We start from the raw sequence: 23,029 nt of genomic DNA on the forward strand, positions 1-23,029 counted from the left end.
CCCTGTGTGCTAGTGACCTTGACTTCATTCATGAAGGCTGGCAGGGGACAACGTCAAAGGTGAGTTCTGGGAACGCTCACTCTGACTGTGGGTGATGGATGAGTCCAGCAGGTGTATCCGGTCTAGGAGGAGAGGTGACCAGCAAACCAGATGGGAAATGTTGGGGTTCAAAACAAGTCCTCGGGGAGCTAGAGTATGATATTTACTAAGAGGTAGACTCTCGGTGTTTTGTTGGGTATGGGGGCAGCACGCTGTATTGTTATAGGATGACTCCTGGATTTCTGGTTTATCCACTTGGGTAGACCGTGGTGCCATTTGTGAAGATGTGGCTGTGCGTAGAGAAGCAGGTGTTTTGCAGGAAGCCAAGCTGAGGGCAGCCAGTTGCAGATGCCCAGCAGACTCTTGCGTACACAGATCCACAGCTTAAAACCAGAGCTGTGCTCCAGAAAGAGATTTAGAGAAGTGAGTCGACCCCATGGGCTGTAGCCCGCCAGGCTCCTCTGTCCATGGGGATTCTCCAGGCAAGGGTTCTGGAGTGGGTTGCCGTACCCTCCTCCAGGGGGATCTTCCCAGGAATCAAACTGGGGTCTCCTGCATTGCTGGAGGATTCCTTACCAGCTGAGCTACTAGGGAAGCCCCGGAGAAGGGTGGGTGGAAAGTAAATCTGGATAGTGGCCCCCGCTTCTTAACGAGGACCTTCCCTGTAGGGAAGACATGGCGGGGACTGGGCCAGTTTCCTGGTGCATTTAGGTTACTTGATCTACATCTAGCTTTTCAGGACCATGTGCTGAATGCCGTTGTAGCTTTATTTTCATGAATGAAAACAGTAATACGCACCTGTGATTTATGTAACACTTTCACATGGTCATTGGGTGGAGGAACAGAGGGTGTGTTGTTGTTATTGATTGGAATCTGGGCCCTGGAGGGGTTAAGCCGTGAACCAGGGAAGGTAGGTCCAGGATGAGGACTTGGGGTCTTCTGACCTGACCACACCTTGCTGTCTCCATCACTTCCTGTGTTGTAAAAATGACTTTGCAACAGTAACACGGATGCTCCATATCTACCAGCAGAATGTATCTGAGGCTACTGGGTCACTTTTAGTGTTCTTTTATCTTTTTTGTTTTTTTGGCGGGGGACAAGATACTAGGTATTACAACCTTTGTTGTTGTTGTTCGGTCGCTAAGTCGTGTCTGACTCTTTGTGACCCCATGGAGTGCAGCACGCAGGCTTCCCTGGTTTTCACTATCTCCTGGAGTTTGCTCAAACTCATGTCCATTGAGTGGATGATGCCATCCAACCATCTCATCCTCTGTCACTCCCTTCTGCTTTTGCCCTCAATCTTCCCCAGCATCAGGATCTTTTCCAGTGAGTCGGCTCTTTGCATCAGGTGGCCAAGGGATTGGACCTTCACCTTCAGCATCAGTCCTTCTAATGAATATTCAGGGTTGCTTTCCTTTAGGATTGATTGGTTTGATCTTCTTGCTGTCCAAGGGACTCTCAAGAGTTTTCTCCAGCACCACAGTTTGAAAGCATCATTTCTTCAGTGCTCAGCCTTCTTTATGGTCCAGCTCTCACATCCGTATATGACTACTGGAGAAACCGTAGCTTTGACTAGATGGGCCTTTGTCATGATGTCTCTACTTTGCTGTACTTAAGCCTTTTGAAACCTTGAATTGGTAGGCTATGTCTTAAAGCAATGAAGGGAGTCTCTCACAGCGTTTTATAGCAATAGGCACTGCAGCTGTTCCCGATTATTAAAATGGGCAAGGAAATGTATTTTTTCAGTGAGTTATGTGGAACTCCTCTGACTAGAAAAAAAATTTTATGTGCTCCAAAATAGAATATACTTTCTATTTCGGAAAAGCTGTTAAAATGACCAGGCGATTTATTCTCATGAAATTCGGAATCCGGTGTGAGGGAAGCAGCACATGGCCCCACCTGGTGTTTGAGAGCTGCATGTACCCTGAGTCCCAAAGTGCACGGCGTTCATGACCGTTTTTGGAGCAATGACAGCAATTGCCTTTTTATAGAGTGAGCATGGAAACACAGGCTCTTCACTCAGGCATTCAGCTTTCACTGTAGTAGGTTTTTAAATTCATAGGTGTCAATCCATTTAATTCTACCAGCTACTAATGTTGTTATCCTTGCTTTACTTGAGGAAACTGAAGCACCAAGAATTTAAGTAACTTGAACCAGTGGAACCAGCATTCAAATTCAGACTGTAGCATTTAATGACTATAACTCACTAATAAACACAAAAATACGAATAAGCACAGCTATGATGTTATTGGGCTTCCCAGGTGGCTCAGTGGTAAAGGATCCAGCTGTCAATGCAGGAGATGCAGTTCCAATCCCTGGTTCAGGAAGATCCCCTGGAGAAGGAATTGACAACCCACTCCAGTATTCTTGCCTGGGAAATCCCATGGACAGAGGAGTCTGGTGGGCTACGACTATAGCAAAGAGTTAGACACGACTTCGCGACTGAACAGCAAGAGAGTGGTCCATGGCACAAGCATGGAACACATGTTTTCTCACCGCTCTTGTGACTTCTTACCACATTGCATCTCTGGCATCCCTTGACACTTAACTAACAACGAGGCTGTTCTCTTCCCCACTCCACTCAGTCTCCATGTTTACTCCCGTGTCAAACTTCCCTTGTTATCCAACAGATCTCTTATCCATGCAGCCTTTGTTTTGGTGACAAAATAATCCATGCAAGGTGGCATGTTCAGGTAGTGGGAGAAAAGATAAAGGTGCCCTGGCTGTACTTACTTTTGCGGATGGACCTCAACCACTTCATCTAATGTGAAGAAACCGTTAGGAACTATGACTTTGGTTGCCATGTTGATTTACACCTTCCTTTGCTGGGGGAGGGAGGGTCCAAAAGTATCATTTGGCACCAGTATGGGCGCAAACAATGAAAATGAGAAAGTAACTGAAGCTGCCCCCACTTCTGTGACTGTTAGGAGAAAAATTCGTTAGGATGTGGGTGTTCAGTCACCTTTCTGGAGGTGCTCAGACTCTTTTCTCGAATATTCTGTGGGTTGACCCTGAAGACTGTGGGAGCTATGAAGGAGTTTTATGCAGGGGAGTGTCTGTCTTCAGGTGTTCATTTGTCAAGGGTACAGCTAGGATTGAACACACAAGACTTGAGTGGGAAATGAGTGAGGAAGGAGACTCTTGGGGATAATTGAGCAAGTGTGGTCAGGATGGTGTGGATGGAGAAAGAGAGGGTTGATTGAAGAGTTAATTGAAAGTGGGGCGTGGCCAGCACATGGAGACAGTGGCTACGGACCGTGAAGCTGGAGAGTGGGACGATTCCCGTCCTATATGCGTGTGGGTGAGTGGGGAACGGGGGAGTCACCGCAGACCTGTGGGAAAGCACCCCCCAATCAGGATCCAGGGTCCTGCCCTTGCTCGCTGGCTCTCTTCCTTCCTCTGTCAGCAGAGGCAGCTCTGTTCCTCTGAACCGTGGCCTCTGGGCTGCCCATAGGTCAAGGTTATGTCGCAGCATGTCTGCGTAGGTCAGTTGTGCTCTGTGCCCCGTGGTTCTGAAACGTGAGTCAAGGTGTTTTGCAAACATGTAGACCTAATTGTCATTTGAAATCTGGTGTCAGGCCTGCTGAGAAATGACTCAGGTCATTAGTGAGGAGGTGAAACTGTAAAACGTGTGCTTTCATGTTATAAAAGCCTAACCTACTTCTGGAACTAAGTGGATGTGCTTACAGTAAGAGGCATTTTGAACTTTCCACGAGGCATGGTTTCCCACAGTCTTAAAAAACAGCAGTGAAAAACTGGGTTCTTTCTCCATACCAGCCAAACACACATTTCACATATGCTTTCCTTTTCTTTTTCTTTTGGAAGTGGGGAGAGATTCAGATGATTGAATTTGGGCTCAAATTTAGACTGGTTTTCTCTCCCCCACTGTTGGCACAGGGGAGTCCATTGGTTGAATTTATTGGCATCCACAAAATCTGTAAGACAAAGTATTCAAGAGTGGGACAGTCTTCAGACGTGTTGGAATGATTTTTGAGCCAGAGACACTAGCTGGGTGTGAGCTCATGGACCAGCTCTAACTGTGTGTTGGGGACCAGGCTCAACTGGGGAAGGTAAGGTAATGTTAGTGGGTCATGGGCATAACCACCACTGGCATGATTCTTCCATCCTAGGGGCTGCCTTAGTGCTGACCACCTGCTGTTCGGAGAGCCCCACTTCCTGCCCCTAGAGTCTCTGGGGGTTGGGTGGGAGGCACGGGTGTGTCATCTGTAATGGCCACACCATGGACCTCATTATCTTTCTGAAAGACCTTAACCTTGCTTCACTGGGCCAAGTGCCATGAATTACTCAGAAACAAAACGAGGCCTCAGATGTTCTGGATGTTCTGTCTTCACCTTTACTAACAAACTTAATGTCCTGTGGGTCTCCTGCCCCCATACAGAATCCACGTCATCTGTGTCAGGATAAGTGACTTTTTTTTTGTTTGTTTTTAATTTTCCTTATTTATTTAGGCCGTGTCAGGTCTCAGTCGTGGCACACAGGATCTTTCCATGTGGTGCATGGACTCTCTAGTTGTGGCATGTGGACTCAGTTGCTCTGCAGCAGGGGGAATCTTAGTTCTCTGACCAGGGATTGAACCCCTGACCCCTGCATTGGAAGGCAGATTCTTTTTCTTAAGTGATTCTAGGGGGCTGGCTCCCCAACTGGGAAAAGGGAGCACGCCTATGAGGTTTTGACCAAAGTCATCACTTTCAAAAGAAAGCTTGTATTAAAAGCTTATGATGTTTTTTCATATATAAATCAATATTTAAAAAACTCATCTCAGAATTTTATAACCACCTTGCTATTCTGCTATGAACGGGAGGCATGCAGGCAGTGCATGCTCAGTTATATCTGGCTCTTTGTGACCCCTTGGACTGTACCCCACCAGGCTCCTCTGTCCATGGGATTTCCCAGGCAAGAATACTGGAGTGGGTTGCCATTTCCTCCTCCAGGGGATCTTCCTGACGGAGGGACTGCACCTGCATCTCTTGGATATCAACAGGAGTGCCAAAATTTTCACAATTTGGGCATCTTATTCTCTTTTCAGATATGTTAATGATGGGTTACTTTTCTAATATTCATTTAATAATCAAACTGATGCCCTGACTGTGGCTTTTCTCTTTTACTTGTAGCTGAGACAGGGGATTGGCAGCATGCCTACCTATCTGTATAAAGAGGATCTTCACTGATTGTCTTGCGTTCTGCCAAAGTGGGGAGGGGGAAACATTGTAAATGTTCTAAATGTTCTGTGAACATTCATTCACCGAAAAATGAAGTCTTGGTATTTCACTGAATAAAAATAATAATAATGTAGACAGCTACCAAAGGGTAGAAACAAGCTTGACATTTTAGACCTACAAGAGGAAGGAGCCAGACAGACTCCCAGAGCCTCAAGCATCACCTACCTGCCTGCCTCCCTCGTCTCTGCAATTGTAATAAAAGAAGCTGCCAGCACCTGTGTTCCAGGCATTGATGGAAGGGTTCTGGCATCCCCCAGGGGGCCATGTGATTCTCTGCTCGCCTGTAGAAGTAGGGCACTTTCCTTCCCCAGGGGAAAAGGCTGCATGCACTCTTCTTTCCGGCCCATCCTTCCCCTGATGCTCTGATGGGGAAACGGGGGCCCTCTAGAGAGTGCAGGTTTCCGAAGACCTGAAAATTCACTCCTGAAAGCTCTGCATCTTTTCATTGTTTTTTAATGGAAGCGAAATGTATGTAACAGAAAGCTGACCACTTGAAGGTAAATTCAGTGGCATTTAGTACATCCAGTGTTGTACAACCAGCACCAAAATGTTCTCATCGCCCCACTGGAAGCCCTGCGCCTGCAAAGCAGTCAGCTCTCAGTCCTTCTGGCCTGCACCCTCCCTTCTGCCCATGTAACACCTCCAGTGTTGGTCTGACTTCTGTCACCTAGCATCACGTGTTCAAGGTTCATCTCCAAGAAGCCTGTATCAGTACTTCTTCCTTAGCATGGCTGAATAACACTCTGCAGTATGGTTGCACTGCATCTGTTTACCCATCTATCTGATGGTGGACATTGGGTTGTTTCTACCTTTAGGTTCTTGTGTACGATGCTGCTGTATTTTTGTTGGGAGTACCTGTTTTTAATTCTGTGGGGGTACATACCTAGGAGCGGAACTGTTGGGGCAAACAGTAATAACTCTTTGACCTTTTCAACCTTGTTTTGGTTTAAAATGTTTCCAAAGCATGCTCTCGACCATCTTACATTTGAAAGCAGTTACACGGGACACAGGATATTTTGCTTGATGTTCCTGGAAGTCACTGTAAATATAGATGATTACAAATTGCTATAATATGGTACAGATGCACTCAGGATGTTTGAGCTTTCTGTCTATGTTTCTTGCTTTTCTTGAACTCTGCTGTGTTACCACCCCCTGCCGGCGAATGTGAAGAGAAGGTTCTGGGTTTTAGGTGGCCTGCATTCACATCTCACCTCTGCCCCTTACTGACTGTATGACCAAATGCAAAATTTTATCACTCTACCTTAGTTTGCTCATCTGAAAAATAGGTGCAATAATACCGTGAATCTCCTAGGAATACTGGGAGTGCTTTCAAAGTCTCAGGCCCTCTATATTAGTCTGTTCTGACTGCCATAACAAAGGACCACGGACTGGCTGGCTGAAACAACAGGACAGTTATTTTCTCACAGTTCTGGAAGCTCAGCGTTTGAGGTCAGGGTATCAGCAGGGCTGGTTTCTCCTGGGGGCTCCTGCCTGGGCTTGAAAATGGCCACCTTCTTGCTGGGTCCTCACGTGGTCTATCTGTGCATACACCTCCCCGTGTTTCCTTGTGTATCCAGGTTTTCTCTTCATACAGTGACAAGTTTGGGCTTCCCCGGTGGCCCTAGTGGTAAAGAACTTGACTACCAATGCAGGCTGCAGATGGTGACTGCAGTGATTTTGGAGCCCAAAAAATAAAGTCTCTCACTGTTTCCATTGTTTCTGCATCTATCACTTCATGGCAAATAGATGGGGAAACAGTGGAAACAGTGGCAGACTTTATTTTTTTGGACTCCAAAATCACTGCAGATGGTGACTGCAGCCATGAAATTAAAAGACGCTTGCTCCTTGGAAGAAAAGCTATGACCAACCTAGACAGTGTATTAAAAAGCAGAGACATTACTTTCCAACAAAGGTCCATCTAGTCAAAGCTCTGGTTTTCTAGTAGTCATGTATGGATGTGAGAGTTGCATCATAAAGAAAGCTGAGCACTGAAGATTTGATGCTTTTGAACTGTGGTGTTGGTGAAGACTCTTGAGAGTCCCTTGGACTGCAAGGAGATCAAACCAGTCAATCCTAAAGGAGATCAATCCTGAATATTCATTGGAAGGACTGATGCTGAAGCTGAAGCTCCAGTCTTTGGCCACCTGATGTGAAGAACTGACTCCTTGGGAAAGACCCTGATGCTGGGAAAGATTGAGGGCAGGAGAAGAAGGGGATGACAGAGGATGAGATGGTTGGATGGCATCACTGACTCTATGGATATGAGTTTGAGGAAGTTCCAGGAGTTGGTGATGGACAGGGAGGCCCGGCGGGCTGCAGTCCAACTCTGCGGGTCGAAAAGAGTTGGACACAACTGAGCAACTAAACAACCAATGGAGGAGATGAAGATGTGGGTTCAATCCCTGAGTGTGGAATATAACTGGAGGGGGTGTGACAACCCACTCCAGTTTTCTTGCCTGGAGAATCCCATGGACAGAAGTGCCTGGAGAGCTGTAGTCCACAGGGTCGCACAGAGTCAGACATCGCTAAAGTGACTTAGCACATGCAATGACAAGTTTAGGGCCCACCTGAACAGCCTCATTTTAATTTAATCATCTCTAAAAGGTCCTGTCTACAGATAGAGTTGCATTCAGGGGTGCTGGAAGTCAGGGCTTCAGTACATGAATTGGAGGAGGGGACAGAGCCCATAGCATGCTGTCAAGCCCAGGGCTCCATGAACACACCGTGGAAGCAGGCAGATGAGTGGTGGAGGCTGCAGGACCTTAGCGCCCGCCCTTCTCATCTGCTGTTCCACTTGTGTCTGAGCCTGGGAACCAGCAACCCAGCTTCATTAGCCTTTCTTAAAGAAGGACAGATGAGTTAGTGTGTGTCCACGTGGAGGAGGCATGAAGCATGATGCTTTGATAACTCTGTAGCCTCTGTTTTGCTCTTCTGAAGATTTTGCTTTAATTTCTGGCCTGGATTTGGTTCCAGAAAAGGGAAGATTGCCAGTCAGCTTTTTTCCAGGTAAGTTACATGGCATTTCAGGAGGTGTTTGAGATTACTGGAAGAATAGCGAGTGTTTCCACAAGTAAAATGTTCTTGTTACTTCTTAAGTCAAAGATTTGTAGCATAAAAGTTAGCTTTTTGACTCTTTTTAAGCGTGCAGTGCAGTGCACTAAATACCATTGCTGTGTTGTGCAACCATAACCACTATCTACCTCCAGAACTTTCTCACCATCCTGAATAGAAGCCCCCTAAGCAGTCACCCTCCCTGTCCCCTCTGCCCCTGCCCTCTCTTATTGCTTTAATCCCGCCTTTCCTAACAGCCACCTGATGGGGTCAGGAGGTCCCCAGAGAATGAGGGATCTGGGCTTTGATGTGTCCCCATTGTCTTTCTCTTGTTTACTTGCAGCCCTCTTTGAAGTGGCTTCATTCCTTTGGACAAGACTTGTCCCCAGAAGTACAGATAAAAGTGTGTGAGTGGGGGCTCAGGAGTCCCTGGTCCCTTTAACATGCACTCGGTGGATTCTGTTTAGGCTCAGACAGTGGCCCCAGTGAGAGGCGTCATCTCCTCCCCTCTTAGTGTGGAGCCTCCTTGAGCTGCTTCTGTCTCCACCCCAGGGTAGGTGGGGGTGAGATCCCATACCCAGGTGCCCCCTCCTCCTCCCCGAGTGCCACCTGTAACCCAAGTTCCTGTCTTCTCACCCCCTGTCCCCACAGACCTACATCGGCTCCATCATCGCCTCCGTGAACCCCTACAAGACCATCTCGGGCCTGTACTCGAGGGATGCCGTGGATCGCTACAGCAGGTGCCACCTGGGTGAGCTGCCCCCCCACGTCTTCGCCATCGCCAACGAGTGCTACCGCTGCCTGTGGAAGCGCCACGACAACCAGTGCGTGCTCATCAGGTAACCAGCCGGCCCCCAAACACAGAGCCCGCCTCCGCGCACGTCAACCCCCAGATTCCCCAGACAGAGTTCTCCGTTTTGAATAGCCCAACGACTACAGCTTCGGAAAGAAACGGAGGACTTGATAAAAAAGCAGGATGTACCGTGTTTGCTGGCTCTTGTCCTCAGTGATTTCTCCATTTCGGGTCTTTGTTTTATTTACCTTAGTTATTCTTTGGTTTGTTCCAATGATCAGGCATCGTCCTTCTGTTGACTTATGGAAGCATTGCCTAGTACTTCCAAATTTAAAATGTTTTCTGTATTCTAGAGTGCTCGTTAGAATGCTTGCTTGTTCGAGCAAGGTTTTGGTTTTTGCCAGTATCAGATTACCCTAGAATCTCCCAAATTTAAGGATTTTTAAGGAATTTAATAATTGGATGTTCCTAAAGTTGAGCTTTGAATTAGCCACAGAAGAGGGACTTACTCTGTTATATGTTGAGGGAATGATAGAAAGGCATAATGATTTCCATTAATTTTGGGGAGAGGTGAGGGACGTGCCATCTATTTTAGCCAAGTTTTACTCATTTATTAAAATAAACTACCAGATGCCTCACTCTCAAAACACTTACTACTAGGAACTACCTAAAAAAATCATAGAGTGTATTACTTTGAAGATACGTAATTTTTATCGAATAATAATTCAAATTGCCCTTATCACCTAATTTCTAGTGACACCCTGTTGGCTTATATTGTTTATATTGGGATCATGTTCTAGAGAAGGAAATGGCTGCCTGCTCCAGTATTCTTGCCTGGAGAATCCCGTGGACAGAGGAGCCTGGCAGGCTACAGTCCACACACTCTCACACACACTCACATGTGTCTTAGTGGTGATCAGAACACTGCTGGATGAGATCCAGAGCAGACATGCTGAGTGCCCTGGAATATCCAAGCACTTCGCCCAGGCACTCGTTCATGGAGCTCAGCTGTTGCCAAGACCCGACTGAATCACTAAACTGCTGATGGGACTGGAAAGCCATCAAACACAGAGGTCAAGATCTTCTTTCCCAACTTGTGGCAAAATAATTATTTCAAGGGGAGAAGAAAAGGTGTTTGGAATTAGAGAGGACATCATATCAGGACCCTACTCCCTGATTTCTGATCCAGTGGAAGTGAGGCTCAGGAGACAGGCGGAGAGCCATGTGTCAGCTTTAGACTCCCAGCCCCAAATTGCAGACAGACAGACACCCTGCTCAGGGTTCAGGCAGGTCACTGGTGGCCGTGATCACTGTCAAAACCAGTCCCCAGATGGTGAGGAGCTGACCAGCCCTTCCACCCACCCAGTTCACCTGTCCAGGAAACCACTGCTGCTCTTTTGGGGAGGGAGTCAGGAGCAGATGTACCGGAGGAGAGTCCTGCTCGAAGCTCCAGGAGAGAGAAAGGAGGCCATTTGGGAGGTCCTCACACTGTTGCCCACCGTCCCAGCTTCCCAGGTGGCTCAGTGGCAAAGAATCCGCCTGCCAGTGCAGGAGTTGCAGGAGACGTGGTTCAGTCCCTGGGTCAGGAAGATCCCCTGGAGGAGGAAATGGCAACCCACTCCAGTATTCTTGCCTGGACAATTCCATGGACAGAGGAGCCTGATGGGTCCGTGGCGTCACGAGGAGTCTGATACAGCTGAGCACGCGCAGGTACATTGTCCCACATGGTACCTGATGGAAGATGGGTGATAGATAATGACCAGCATTTCCAAAGGGTTTGAACACTGTGCCAAGAACTTCCCGTGCATCAGCTCATTGAAACCTTCCAGCAGCCCTTTGATGCACATGCTCTGCAAGTGCCATGTAGGGGACTGTGTTGCTGTTCTTGGCAGTGGTTTACCCGTTACTCTTGTTCATGGATCCTTCATTTGCGATAAATCAGAATTATGTGAATGTGGAGGGTAGAACAATGCATTTCTCCTTCATCTTTTCTCTCCCTGCTTCCTCCATCAGTTACTTTCTTTAAGGAAAGGGAAACACCTGGGCAGATATATTCTCTTTTCTTACCTTAAGGATGCTCACTCACCAGGTTGTGGAAACAACTTGGATAGAGGGACTGTCCATTAATCCAGTTAAGTAAATATGAATCCTTGTAACTTGCAGTTAATAAAAAATGAATCTAACACTTGGTATAAACACAGAGCATTTAAGAGTCACTTTCCCAATGAATTGACTTGCCTTCTGATTGAAGCAGTATTTGTGGGCTCTTTGATATGGTTTCACAAAAGTTGAAAGTGAAGTTTAGAAGTTAGAATTTAAGATCACTGTTTCAGCATACAGAATATAATAAGATTAGCAGAATATAATTTGAGAAGGTTAACAGAGAGTTAAAGAAGATCAAGCTGGTTTCCACACTTAGGTACCTAAATATTTGCCATTGATAATTGCCTGTGTTTATTACTTTCAGTGGAAAAAGTGAGGGCATGACTCATATATCACTTGCTAGACAGAGCAGTTAGGGAAGAAAGTGAAAAATCAGATGAGATCATTGTGCATATATATGTATGTGTAATAAAAACGGAAAGGGGTTAGCATGTTCCTGCCAAAGACTATGGTATTTAAAAATAAAGTCGGGGGTAGCCGGGAGGGAGAGGGGACCCCAAACAGAAAGCTCTCATTGTGTAATTCTGATGTGAAGAGTATTCAAATTAAATCAGGAAACGGCATTTTTAAGAATAGATTTCTCATTAAAATGTGTTTTGGTTTTTAATAGACCACTCCAGCAGGATTTTTTTTTTTTTTAAATGGGACTTGGGGCTGTGGGAATTAAGAGAAAATTGAGTATAAAAATAAAAACTGTAGGGCACAGTAGCCCATTTAGATTTCCTTGGGCATGATCTGCCCCCTGGTGGCTACAACATGTTACTACTTTGAAAACTTTCAGGCTAATTACCTAGGAAACTAAGAAAATAGGCCTATTTGGTTTTAGGCAGGGACCTCATAGATCATTTTTTCTCTCACTTTATGGGCCTCTGTTACTTCCAGTCTCCAGGATTCTAGTCCAGGCCTTTATTGTTTGTTTCACTTTCAAGAGTTTACCTCCCTTAATGCAAAGAGCTGACTCATTGGAAAAGACTTTGATGCTGGGGAAGATTGAGGGCAGGAGCAGAAGGGGATGACAGAGGATAAGATGGTTGGATGGCATCACCGACTCAATGGACATGGGTTTGGGTGGGCTCTGGGAGTTGGTGATGGACAGGGAGGCCTGGCGTGCTGCAGTTCATGGGGTCACAAAGAGGCAGACACGACTGAGCGACTAAACTGAACTGAACCTCCCTTAAGCTCTAGTTTTATTTTACTTGATTATGTACATTTAAGCCAATGCTTACACTATTATAATTTCTAAAATATGTATTTAAATCTCCATGAGCTTTTTAATCTAACAGAGTCTGCATTTGATCTTGGTTGGTCTAGTACATTTCAGGTTAACTTCAGTTTGGGGCAAGCAGAGTTTAGTCTGTTTAGTCTTTTATGGTCTTTTCTGGATATATGACCTTTTAATGTCAAGTCCTGTGGTTAATTCATCTGTGCAACCCAGCGCCCAGGACAGTGCCTGATAGAGGGGTCAGCATCCAACATCCGTCAATCAAAGGATGGATGGGCGGAGCAGCTGTTGCTTTAGGACCTCTGCTTGCTTTGCGAAAAGTTTTTTTTGTTTTTGTTTTTTTTTTCAAAATAGTAGTGATTTCTTCTTAACAGAAGAAGAAATCTATAATGCAGGAGATGTGGGTTCGATCCCTGAGTCAGAAATAACCCCCGGGGAAGGAAATGGCAGCCCACTCCAGTGTTCTTGCCTAGAAAATCCCATGGACAGAGGAGCCTGGCCTGCTACAGACCATGGGGTTGCAAAAGAGCCAGACACAACTTAGCGACTACACAACAACAACATGTCTTTTATATTCGGGAATAGTACTTGGGTTCTCAGTCTTTTTTTTTTTTTTTTTTTTATTCTAGTGGTATATTTAGAAATCTTTGAATTGGAATAGTGAACAAAGCTTGCATCCTGGATTAAAAAGTCACTAACCGGAATAAGGCATGGGACATGCCTTGAGCTCGTTTCATATGGAAGGTTACCTTGTTAGGCTTTTAGGATTAAAAAAACAAAAGTAGCCAACCACTTCCCTTTACGAACTTATGCTCTGATGGGAAGAAACTGACATAAACATGTAATTTCAGTGCAGCCTGCCATTGCTGTCTGAGAAATGTGTACGTGGTTGCTCAGGGAAGATGACGGTAGATGCTCAAGAAGGAACTGAGAAAATATATCACAGAGGAAGGGCTGTGTGGCTATGAGCCCAAGAGTCTGTGGGAACACAGCAGGCGCAGAGGGGGGGAAGGGCCCAGAAGCATTTGAAAAAATTGGAAGAACAAGCGCAAGTCGCTCAGTTGTGTCCGACTCTTTGCGACCCCTTGGACTGTACAGTCCATGGAATTCTCCAGGCCAGAATACTGGAGTGGGTAGCCTTTCCCTTCTCCAGGGAATCTTCCCAACCCAGGGATCGAACCCAGGTCTCCCACGTTGCAGGCAGATTCTTTACCAGCTGAGCCACCAGGGAAGTCCTGGAAGAACAAGGATCAGCAAATGGAAAGCATGCCTGTAAAGTGTGGAATTTGCTAATAAGGACATGTAGGAACCAGGCTTGGTTGGAAAGGCAAAGACGGTGCATGGCTGTTCATTGAGAAAGACAAGACGTGGTGGGGAAGCTGAGGCTGGGAGCTGTGGAGTGGCTTGCCAAGGAGACTGTGAACTTTTGTCTCCTTGTGTTAGTTTCAGAGCAGAGTCCTACTTCCTGCTGCAGGGTCCCACCTTAAGGGCTCTGTCCTGCTTGCTAAGACCTGCCGACTGTATCTTCTAGGCAGTAGAGAAGTGTCCAAAGTCTTCTTAGTCAGCAGTGGAGTGATCCGTGTGTGTTCCGAGAAAATCACACGAATCAGGACAGTTTGATTCACGGGATGGAGAATGGTTGTCAGGTGTCCGCAGAGGTAGCCTCTCAGTTCAGTTCAGTCGCTCAGTCATGTCCGACTCTTTGCTACCCCATGAACTGCAGCACACCAGGCCTCCCTGTCCATCACCAACTGCTGGAGTCTACCCAAACCCATGTCCATTGAGTCGGTGATGCCACCCAACTATCTCATCCTCTGTCGTCCCCTTCTCCTCCTGCCCTCAATCTTTCCCAGCATCAGGGTCTTTTCAAATGAGTCAGCTCTTCGCATCAGGTGGCCAAAGTATTGGAGTTTCAGCTTCAACATCTAGAGATAGACTCTGCTGCTGCTGCTGCTAAGTCACTTCAGTCGTGTCCGACTCTGTGCGACCCCATAGACGGTAGCCCATCAGGCTCCCCCGTCCCCGGGATTCTCCAGGCAAGAACACTGGAGTGGGTTGCTATTTCCTTCTCCAGTGCATGGAAGTGAAAAGTGAAAATGAAGTCGCTCAGTCCTGTCCAACTCTTCGTGACCCCATGGACTGCAGCCTACCAGGCTCCTCCGTCCATGGGATTTTCCAGGCAAGAGTACTGGAGTGGGGTGCCATCACCTTCTCCGAGAGATAGACTGTAGAGAGTTATATTTTCTCTGAAGAGGACATATTTTTGGCTCAGTGAGCCTGATCATTTCTGTTACCACTACTCTACTCTGCCCTTAGAGTGTGGAAGTGCTTGCAGACAGAGCACGTGTGAAATGCCAGGCTGTGTTCCAATAAAACTTTATTTATAAAAATAGAAGGGCAGATATGGAGGCCGCAGTTGGCCGACAGGTGCGCTGGAGGGGAGACTGCAGATGGATAAAGGGCCCTGTTCACAGCAGAGGCGCTTTCCTTCAGGTGTTTTTTGATCCCTCCTCCCTGATTTCCTGGGGACTTCTCCACCTTTGAGCCTCCCTGTCCCTGGTTCTTGGATCTCTCCTTTTCTACCGGACCATTGGCTTTATTACCCAACAATTTCTAGTATCTTTTACAGGATACTTGAACTTTTTTGTCTGGTGACTCAGACGGTAAATAATCTGCCTGCAATGCAGGAGACCCGGGCTCGATCCCTGGGTCAGGAAGATTCCCTGGAGAGAAGGGAATGGCAACCCACTCCAGTATTCTTGCCTGGGGAATCCCATGGACGGAGGAACCTGGCAGGCTACAGTCCATGGGTTCGCAAAGAGGCATGACTGAGCGACTAACACACTTACTTATTTTCTGTATTTTTGAAATAAGAAAAGATAAAAGATCGTCTTTGGCTCCGCAGCCTCTTCCACACACTGCCCCGCCCTCCTCCAAGCTCCTCCACCATTCTGGACTCTTCCTCGTTCTCTTGGCTCATGTTCCTCAGCTTCTGCCAGCCTGCCTTTCCTTCTGTGCATCTCCCTGCCTCCCCAGACTTCAGGGCTCCCCTGCCAACTTCTCTGTGTCCCACCCATGTGTCCACTGCCCCCAGGGCATCACCTGGTCCCTTCTGGGCATCTCAAGGGTGACCCCTCCTCAGTTCACCCTAATTTTCTCTCAGAAAATCATGTTCCTCCTATCATGCTTCTTGTTCTTAGCAAGGTCTCAAGCTGGAGATCAGAACATTAATCTTGGCTCTGTGAGTCACCCCACCCACAACATGAAGGTCAGATTACCTTTGGTCAACTGTACCGATCTCATATATACAGTTAAGTGATTATTGACAAAGATGCCCAGCTGTGTTAGCAGCATCTAGGTCATCACACTGGCTGGGAAACTCCCTGGACACTCCCGATTCATTCCCCCACCTCCCTGTCACCGAGCACCCAGACCAGGACCCCAGCCATCCCCTCCCTCCTCTGGGGACCTCTGGCTTTCCCCTTTGCTCCCCCTCTCCTTATCCTCTGCGCTCATTCCCCAACTTCCTTTCTCATGTCTCTCCATCCATCCATCCTCAATCCATTCTCCACACCGAGTGATTGGTTAGAACCTTGAACCTGATCATGACATCCTTCTGCTTAAAAACTATTCTTGAAACTTTCCATTCTGCCTACAAAAAGTTCTCAGAACTTCTAATATGGTCTCCCAGGCCCCATATCAGTGCCGTAGTTATTTTTCGTTCCCTTTTTTAAATTTTCATTGTTTATAAGGTTTTTTTTTTCTTTAACAGCATCAACTCATTTTGACTTATCTGGCCGTGCGTGTTTTCTCTGAAGCCTGAGTTTGTGTTTGTGGTCACGTTGGCGCCAGGGGTTAGGGCTGTAATCGTCAGGGGCTAATGAGACAAATGCAGGACTGGATATGTCAGTGATGTGTTCGCTGTCAGTGAAGGGGAATTAAGTGTGATTTCTGTGCGAGTGACTGTTTTATCCGGGCTGGAATACAGGAGCTAAGGTGGAATACATGACTCATCACAGCGCCTGTGGTCAAAGAGGCTGCCAGGCTCATGGGGAAGCAGTGGGCAGTCACGGTTCAAAGAGAGCTTCAGTTTTAGCAAAGCAACATTAACCAGGGGGTTAAGGTAGTCTTGTTAATCTAGATTTTATAGGTATGATAGTTTATGAGTCTAACATTTATTTTGGCTTCAGTTCTGTGGTGCAGTAAGCAAAGCAGAATATACTTAGTTATTATATCCTTAGAATGCTATAATATAGATGCTGTCTGTCGCATAGCATGTGTTATCAAGTTCCCCAAGTAAGTAACCCATTTCTGTCACTATCCGCCACCAAACAGCATCAGATCCCACAGGTTAACAGCTTGGTCCTCCGAGACTGCCTTCCTCTCCATGTCAGGTGCTGGTCATGTGGTCACCTGTGCTTCTGACCCAGCAGCTCTAGGTTGGAGCTTCCAATGACCCCCTCCTTGGGTTTGATTAATTTGCTAGAGCAAAAACATTGTTTTTCTAGAGCAGCTCACAAAACTGAAACCTTTTAGTTACTCGATTATCAGTTACAGTAAGTCCTTTATGTAGGAGTGAGTTCTGTTCCAAGAGCACGTTCGTTAAGTCCAATTTAAGTCCAACAGAGTTAGCCTAGGTATGCAACTAATGCCATCAGGAATAATAATGTGGGCACGCACGCTAAGGCGCTTCACTTGTGTCCAGCTTTGCAACCCTGTGGACTGTAACCCTCCAGGCTCCTCTGTCCTCAGGATTCTCCAGGCAAGAATACTGGAGTGAGTTGCCAAGCCCATTTCCCAGGGGATCTTCCTGACCCAGGGATCAAAACTGCATCCCTTATGTCTCCTGCATTGGCAGGCAGATTCTTGACCCCTAGCACTGCCTGGTGAGCACGCGCACACACACACACCCAAACCCAACTCACACAATCAGCTATGTAGTACTGTCCTGTAATAGGTTTATAATACTTTTCACACAAATAATACATGAAAAACCACACAGAAAACACATGAATGTATACAGTACTTTGAGGACTACAGTGGTACAGTTCAGCAGCTGGCAAACAGGGGCACGTTTGCCCCTTTGAAGTTTCGTGGAGGCGGGGAGTCACTGTATTATAGAGGGATGTGTGTAACTCAGGAACAGCGGATGGAAGCGGGGATATACAGTAGGGTGTGGGGAAGTGGGAGGAGTTCCCGCCCCTCTGGGGAGCCACTCTCCACCTCCATGTGTGCCCCAGCCCAGAACCTCTCCAAACCCATCCTTTTGGATTTTATGGAGGATTCATTCCATAGTGTGATGGATTGACTAACCCATTAGCCATGAAAGTCCATCACCAGCCTCTCCCCCTCTCTCATATGGAAAAGAACCAGTCCCATACTTGCCTGGAAAACAGTGGCCTCTCGGTAGGACCCCAGCCCCCTTCCCTTCTCCACTGACTCTGCAGGCATCTCCCCCTCTGCTAAGGCTCCAAACCCTCCCCTCCTCATCCTTCAGGTTTCCCCCAGCTCACTTTTGTGCATGTCTCTGCATTTCAGTCCAAATGTCATTTCCCAGGAAAGGTCTTTGCTGAACCTTTACTCTCCACCTAAATTATGACTCCTCCTGTCTCCTGAGGTTCATACTTGACAGCATTAGCCATAATTTGTGGCTCTTTATCTCCTGCTGCTGCTGGGTCGTAAATACCGTCCACAGCTGTTTGTCTCCAGACTGTCTTCCCCGCCCTTAGTGCAGCCTGCTGCATCATGGCCCCATGGATACTTCAGGAGGGAAGAAGTTTCTGCAGAGATGCTCTTTGTCCATTGCTTCAAAGATGGTGTTTTGTGACCCTTGGTAAATGGGGAATGGGCTTCCCAGGTGGTGCTAGCGGTAAAGACCCCGCCTGCCAATGCAGGAGACCTAAGAGATGCTAGTTCGATCCCTGGGTTGGGAAGATCCCCTGGAGGAGGGCATGGCAACCCATTCCAGTATTCTTGACTGGAGAACCCCAAGAACAGAGGAGTCTGGTAGGCTATGGTCCATAGGATAACAAAGAGTCAGACACAACTAAAGCGACTCAGCACACAGCACAGTCACAGGCAGGGGTGGGGAGGCGAGGAGGAAGAGGAGGATTAGACAGAAGTGAGTCCTGGTACCTTGATGCTAATATCTGGGGACATCTGGCATATTTCTGAGTTTTGACCATTTGTGAGTCATTTATATTTATTCTTTGCCTTGTTCATGGCACACTTCCCCAGCCCGCTGTATATGTCCCCTTTGTAATCTGGTGCAGTCCTAATCTGAATTATGTGAAAGGGCTTTTGAGAATAGTTGTTCCCAGCCTTGACTTCTTAGTAAAATCACCTGGAAATTTGTAAAAAAAAAAAAAAAAGAAAAAAAATTACTGATTAAGTTCTATCCTTACAGGTTCAAATTAGGAACACAGCAGGTAGTTCTCATGTACAGCCAAATTTGAGAATTACTGTTGCGCAAATCTGAGTTCCTTCTTTGTTTTTAAGTTTTACTTTACGGATCAATGATGTGCCTAAATAGGTTCTGTGCTGTGTTAGGTCACATCAGTCGTGTCCAATTCTTTGGGACCCCATGGACTGTAGCTCACCAGGCTCCTCTGTCCATGGGATTCCCCAGGCAAGAATACTGGAGTGGGTTGCCATGCCCTCCTCCATGGGATCTCCCCGACCCAGGAGCTGAACCCCCATCTCTTGTGTCTCCTGCATTGGCAGGCGGGTTCTTTGCCACTAGTGCCACCAGGGAACCTATCCCATTTTTCGAGGTGGGGATGGATTGGGATTGACGTGTGTGCACTGCCATGTGTAAAACAGACAGCTAGTGGGAACCTTCTTGTAGCACGGGGAGCTCAGCTCAGTGCTCTGTGATGACCTAAAGGGATGGGGCGGGGTGGGAGTGAGATGGATGGCCAAGAGGGAGTGGGTGTGTATACACATAACTGATTCACTTTGCTCCCACAGCATTGTGAAGCAGCTATACCCCAAATTTTTTAAAAGAGATGTACTTACAGAAGATGCTTGAAAAAAATTTGCTACAGTGAGAAATGATATGGGCTGACACCTAGAGATGGATCAGTATCCTAGGCTGGTGAAGGACAGTGCAAGTTTTGGGTTTTCTTCTCCTTGATGAGTCTTTGCCCTCCACCTCGAAGAGCCTCTTCTCCATGGCTATATGGTTACCGTGTTCATCACGGTAGGTTCATTGCTGTGCTGATTGCTGTAACAGGGGCTTGCCTGGAGAATTCCATGGACTGTATGGTCCACGGGGTTGCAAAGAGTCAGACGCGACTGAGCAACTTTCACAGCCCCGTATGGGAAGGTGAGACCCCTGGCTTTGCTGTACCCATCATTTGTTCTGGAGATTTGCCATCCCGAGGGCACCCAGATGCCAGGCTGGTAAGATAGGAAGCCCAGAGGACCTTGAGGGGGTTTAGCCACCGGACGTGGAAATAACATACACCCCTCTGGCTCAGTTTAGCTTCTCTCTTGTTCAGTTGGCCATGTTCATTCCTGGTTACTGATCACTGTCCTTCATACAAGGGAGGTTGACCTACCAGCCCCCTCTGTGTGCTGGAAGATACAGAAATGGGTTTGGGGACCATGTAAAACAATATTTCTGTTTCATATGTTGTAACTAGAGAAGTTGTCACTTTCAGTTTTGTTTTAACAAAATTTAACTGCTAGGGAGATGGTATATGTATTTTTAAATATCAAGAATTATTTAAATTTTCTTCCTGCAACTTTCTCTTACTTTCTGCTACTCCTTCCTGCTAAATGCCTCCTGTGAGCCAGCTCCCGGGCTTGGCTGGTACCAGAGATGCAGAGTCGAACGTGCAGCCCCACACTAGGGAGGTTCTGGTTGCCGATGACAGAAAAGGCGACTCAAATTGGTGTCACCTGCGTGGGCCTTTATCATCTCAGGCAGCAGGGCAGGGCGGGGTCAGGGCTGTGGGTTCAGCCACTCCCACTGGCGCTTCTCTGATTATCTTGGCTTTTGCTTTCTGATCTCAAGAAAGGTGTGGCTTCCCAGGTATTTGTCATCTGCAGTCAGGGGGACACTCTGCTTGGTCTTGTGTGTGTGTGCGCACCCCACCCACCCACACACCGCATGCACATCTCCCCAGAAGCCCTCAGCATGCTTGACTTTAAGTCTCTTTGGCTGGAATCCTGACTCTTTGCCATGACCAACCACCCTATTACCTGCAGAGGGAATGGAGTTACAGTGATTGGCCTTGATCGATGGAGATTCCCCAGGGCCTGCAGTATCCAGCCGGGCATGGATGGTGTCATCTCTGAGTCATTTCCTCTCCTTTATTACATGCACTTAATCATCCGTGGTGTTTTCTGCAGAATTCCTTGTTCACAACCTCCCAGCTCTCTACACTCAGTGGGGACTGCTTCTTTAGAACTTGTTGGGACCACGCGCGTTTATCTCACCGCTTGAGCAGTTGTGAGCCTGTTACCCCATGATGCTGCTGGTGTTTGTGTGCTGTTACGTGATTGCTTTACTCTTCTCATAAGTTCTCTGTCTTTTTACTACTCCTTGGACGCAAACAGACTGGCTCTTCAATTCAGATCCCGACACTTAGCCACTGCACACCTCATGGTATTATTACAAGAATAAAAATGCCTAAGTGTGGGTCGAGCACCTTCGGGCTCATTGCTTTGTCCCCTCGATATTTATGAAAGATTGCATTTTTATTCATGTTTACCAGAAAGATACCATTAATGTGCTCATTCATATACTTAATATTTACTTGCTTACCAGAAAGATATCGTTAATGTGCTCATTCATATAGTTAATACTTACTAAGTGCTGGCCACCAGCGAGGACAGTTCAGTGAACAAAACCCCTATTCCGGCCTTTGCAGAGCTTGCGGTGCTGTGTGCTTAGTCGCTCAGTTGTGTCCGACACTTTGCGACCCCATTGGCTGTAGCCCGCCAGGCTGCTCTGTCCTTGGGGATTCTCCAGGCAAGAATACTGGAGTGGGTTGCCATGCTCTCCTCCAGGAGATCTTCCCAACCCAGGAATCGAACCCACATCTCTTACATCTCTTGCATTGGCAGGCAGGTTCTTTATCACCAGCACCATCTGAAAAGCCCCAGATGAAGCCGTTCCCTTCTCCAGGGATCTTCCCAACCCAGGGATTGAACCCACGTCTCCCACATTGCAGGTGCATTCTTTACCAACTGAGCTACCAGGGAATTGAAAGGCACTGTCCGTCTTATTACCTGAGCTTAGTCAAAGAGGAGGCTTCTGTTTAGTGGGAGGCATTGGCAACACCTAGGCCATGTGGCTAGCAGGAGGAGGGACCCTCACTTCCCTGTAACTCAGCACTTGAGTCTCTTTCCCACTGTTCAACAGTTGTTCTGTGGACACATTGGAGTGACTCCGGCCAAGTTGGTTTTTATTTTTATTTTTTTTTCACTAGAAGTATAAACGTCTCCATTTTATCTTCCAGTGGTGAAAGTGGCGCAGGGAAAACCGAGAGCACGAAGCTGATCCTCAAGTTTTTATCAGCCATCAGTCAGCAGTCTGTGGACTTGTCCTCGAAGGAGAAGACCTCCTCTGTCGAGCAAGCCATTCTTGAGAGCAGGTATTTTTCCATCGTGTTTCTTGTTCCAGCGAACAGGATCCACTGTCCTCACTGTACGACTTATTTAAGGAAGTAGTTGAAACTCGGGGTTCTGCTGCTCTGTTTCTTGACGTGGCTTTCATGATCGCTCAAGGAGAAGTCTCTACACACAGGTGGAGATTTCCGGTGACCTGACCATCCATTGCTGGGCCAGGTTTGAACAAAGGAGTGAGGAACGTTCAGAGCTGCCTCCTACTGGGCAGCTCCTGACTGGCTGTTTGGAGGCCTTGTTATCAGCAGAAATTTCAGCCTCTATCCCGCACATTGCAGAGAGCTTAGCGGTCAACTCTTGGGAAGCGTCTTGTGAGCAGAATGGTATTGTGTAGCCTCTTACCAGGGGCTTCCCTGGTGACTCAGGTGGTAAAGAATCTGCCCTTAATGCAGGAGACCCAGATTCAATCCCTGGGTCAGGAAGATCCTCTGGAGAAGGAAGTGGCAACCCGCTCTAGTTTTATTGCCTGGGAAATCCCATGGACGGAGGAGCCTGGTGGGCTACAGTCCATAGGGTCGCAGAGTCGGGCATGACTGAGCAACTTCCACGTCACTTCTTCAGTCTCAGGTGGCAAAACAATTCAGCATCAATGGCAATTACCTCAGAGCTTGAAAGAGAGCCTTGGTACAGTGCTCTCTGAAATTCTAATTAAAATGTGTAATTGCCCCGTGTCTGATTGGTATCTTTTAAGGTCCTAGAACCCATCAGTTCAGTTCAGTTCAGTCGCTCAGTTGTGTCCGACTCTTTGCGACCCCGTGAATCGCAGCACGCCAGGCCTCCCTGTCCATCACCAACTCCCGGAGTTCACTCAGACTCACGTCCATCGAGTCAGTGATGCCATCCAGCCATCTCATCCTAGAACCCATAGAGACTTTATATGTCCTG

At 47.2% G+C, this 23,029-nt stretch overlaps 1 protein-coding gene across 1 annotated transcript in view; it reads left to right on the forward strand.

Annotated features, from left to right (window-relative positions):
• The window catches only part of MYO10 (myosin X), a 260,360-nt gene that overhangs the window by 124,275 nt on the left and 113,056 nt on the right, over positions 1-23,029 (forward strand). The window contains exons 4-5 of the mRNA XM_070357696.1: positions 8,982-9,169; positions 21,979-22,113. Coding sequence (XP_070213797.1) covers positions 8,982-9,169; positions 21,979-22,113 — 323 coding nt within the window. The remainder of the gene's footprint in view (positions 1-8,981; positions 9,170-21,978; positions 22,114-23,029) is intronic.

Source organism: Bos mutus, chromosome 20, assembly GCF_027580195.1.
Source record: "Bos mutus isolate GX-2022 chromosome 20, NWIPB_WYAK_1.1, whole genome shotgun sequence".
NCBI lineage: Eukaryota > Metazoa > Chordata > Mammalia > Artiodactyla > Bovidae > Bos > Bos mutus.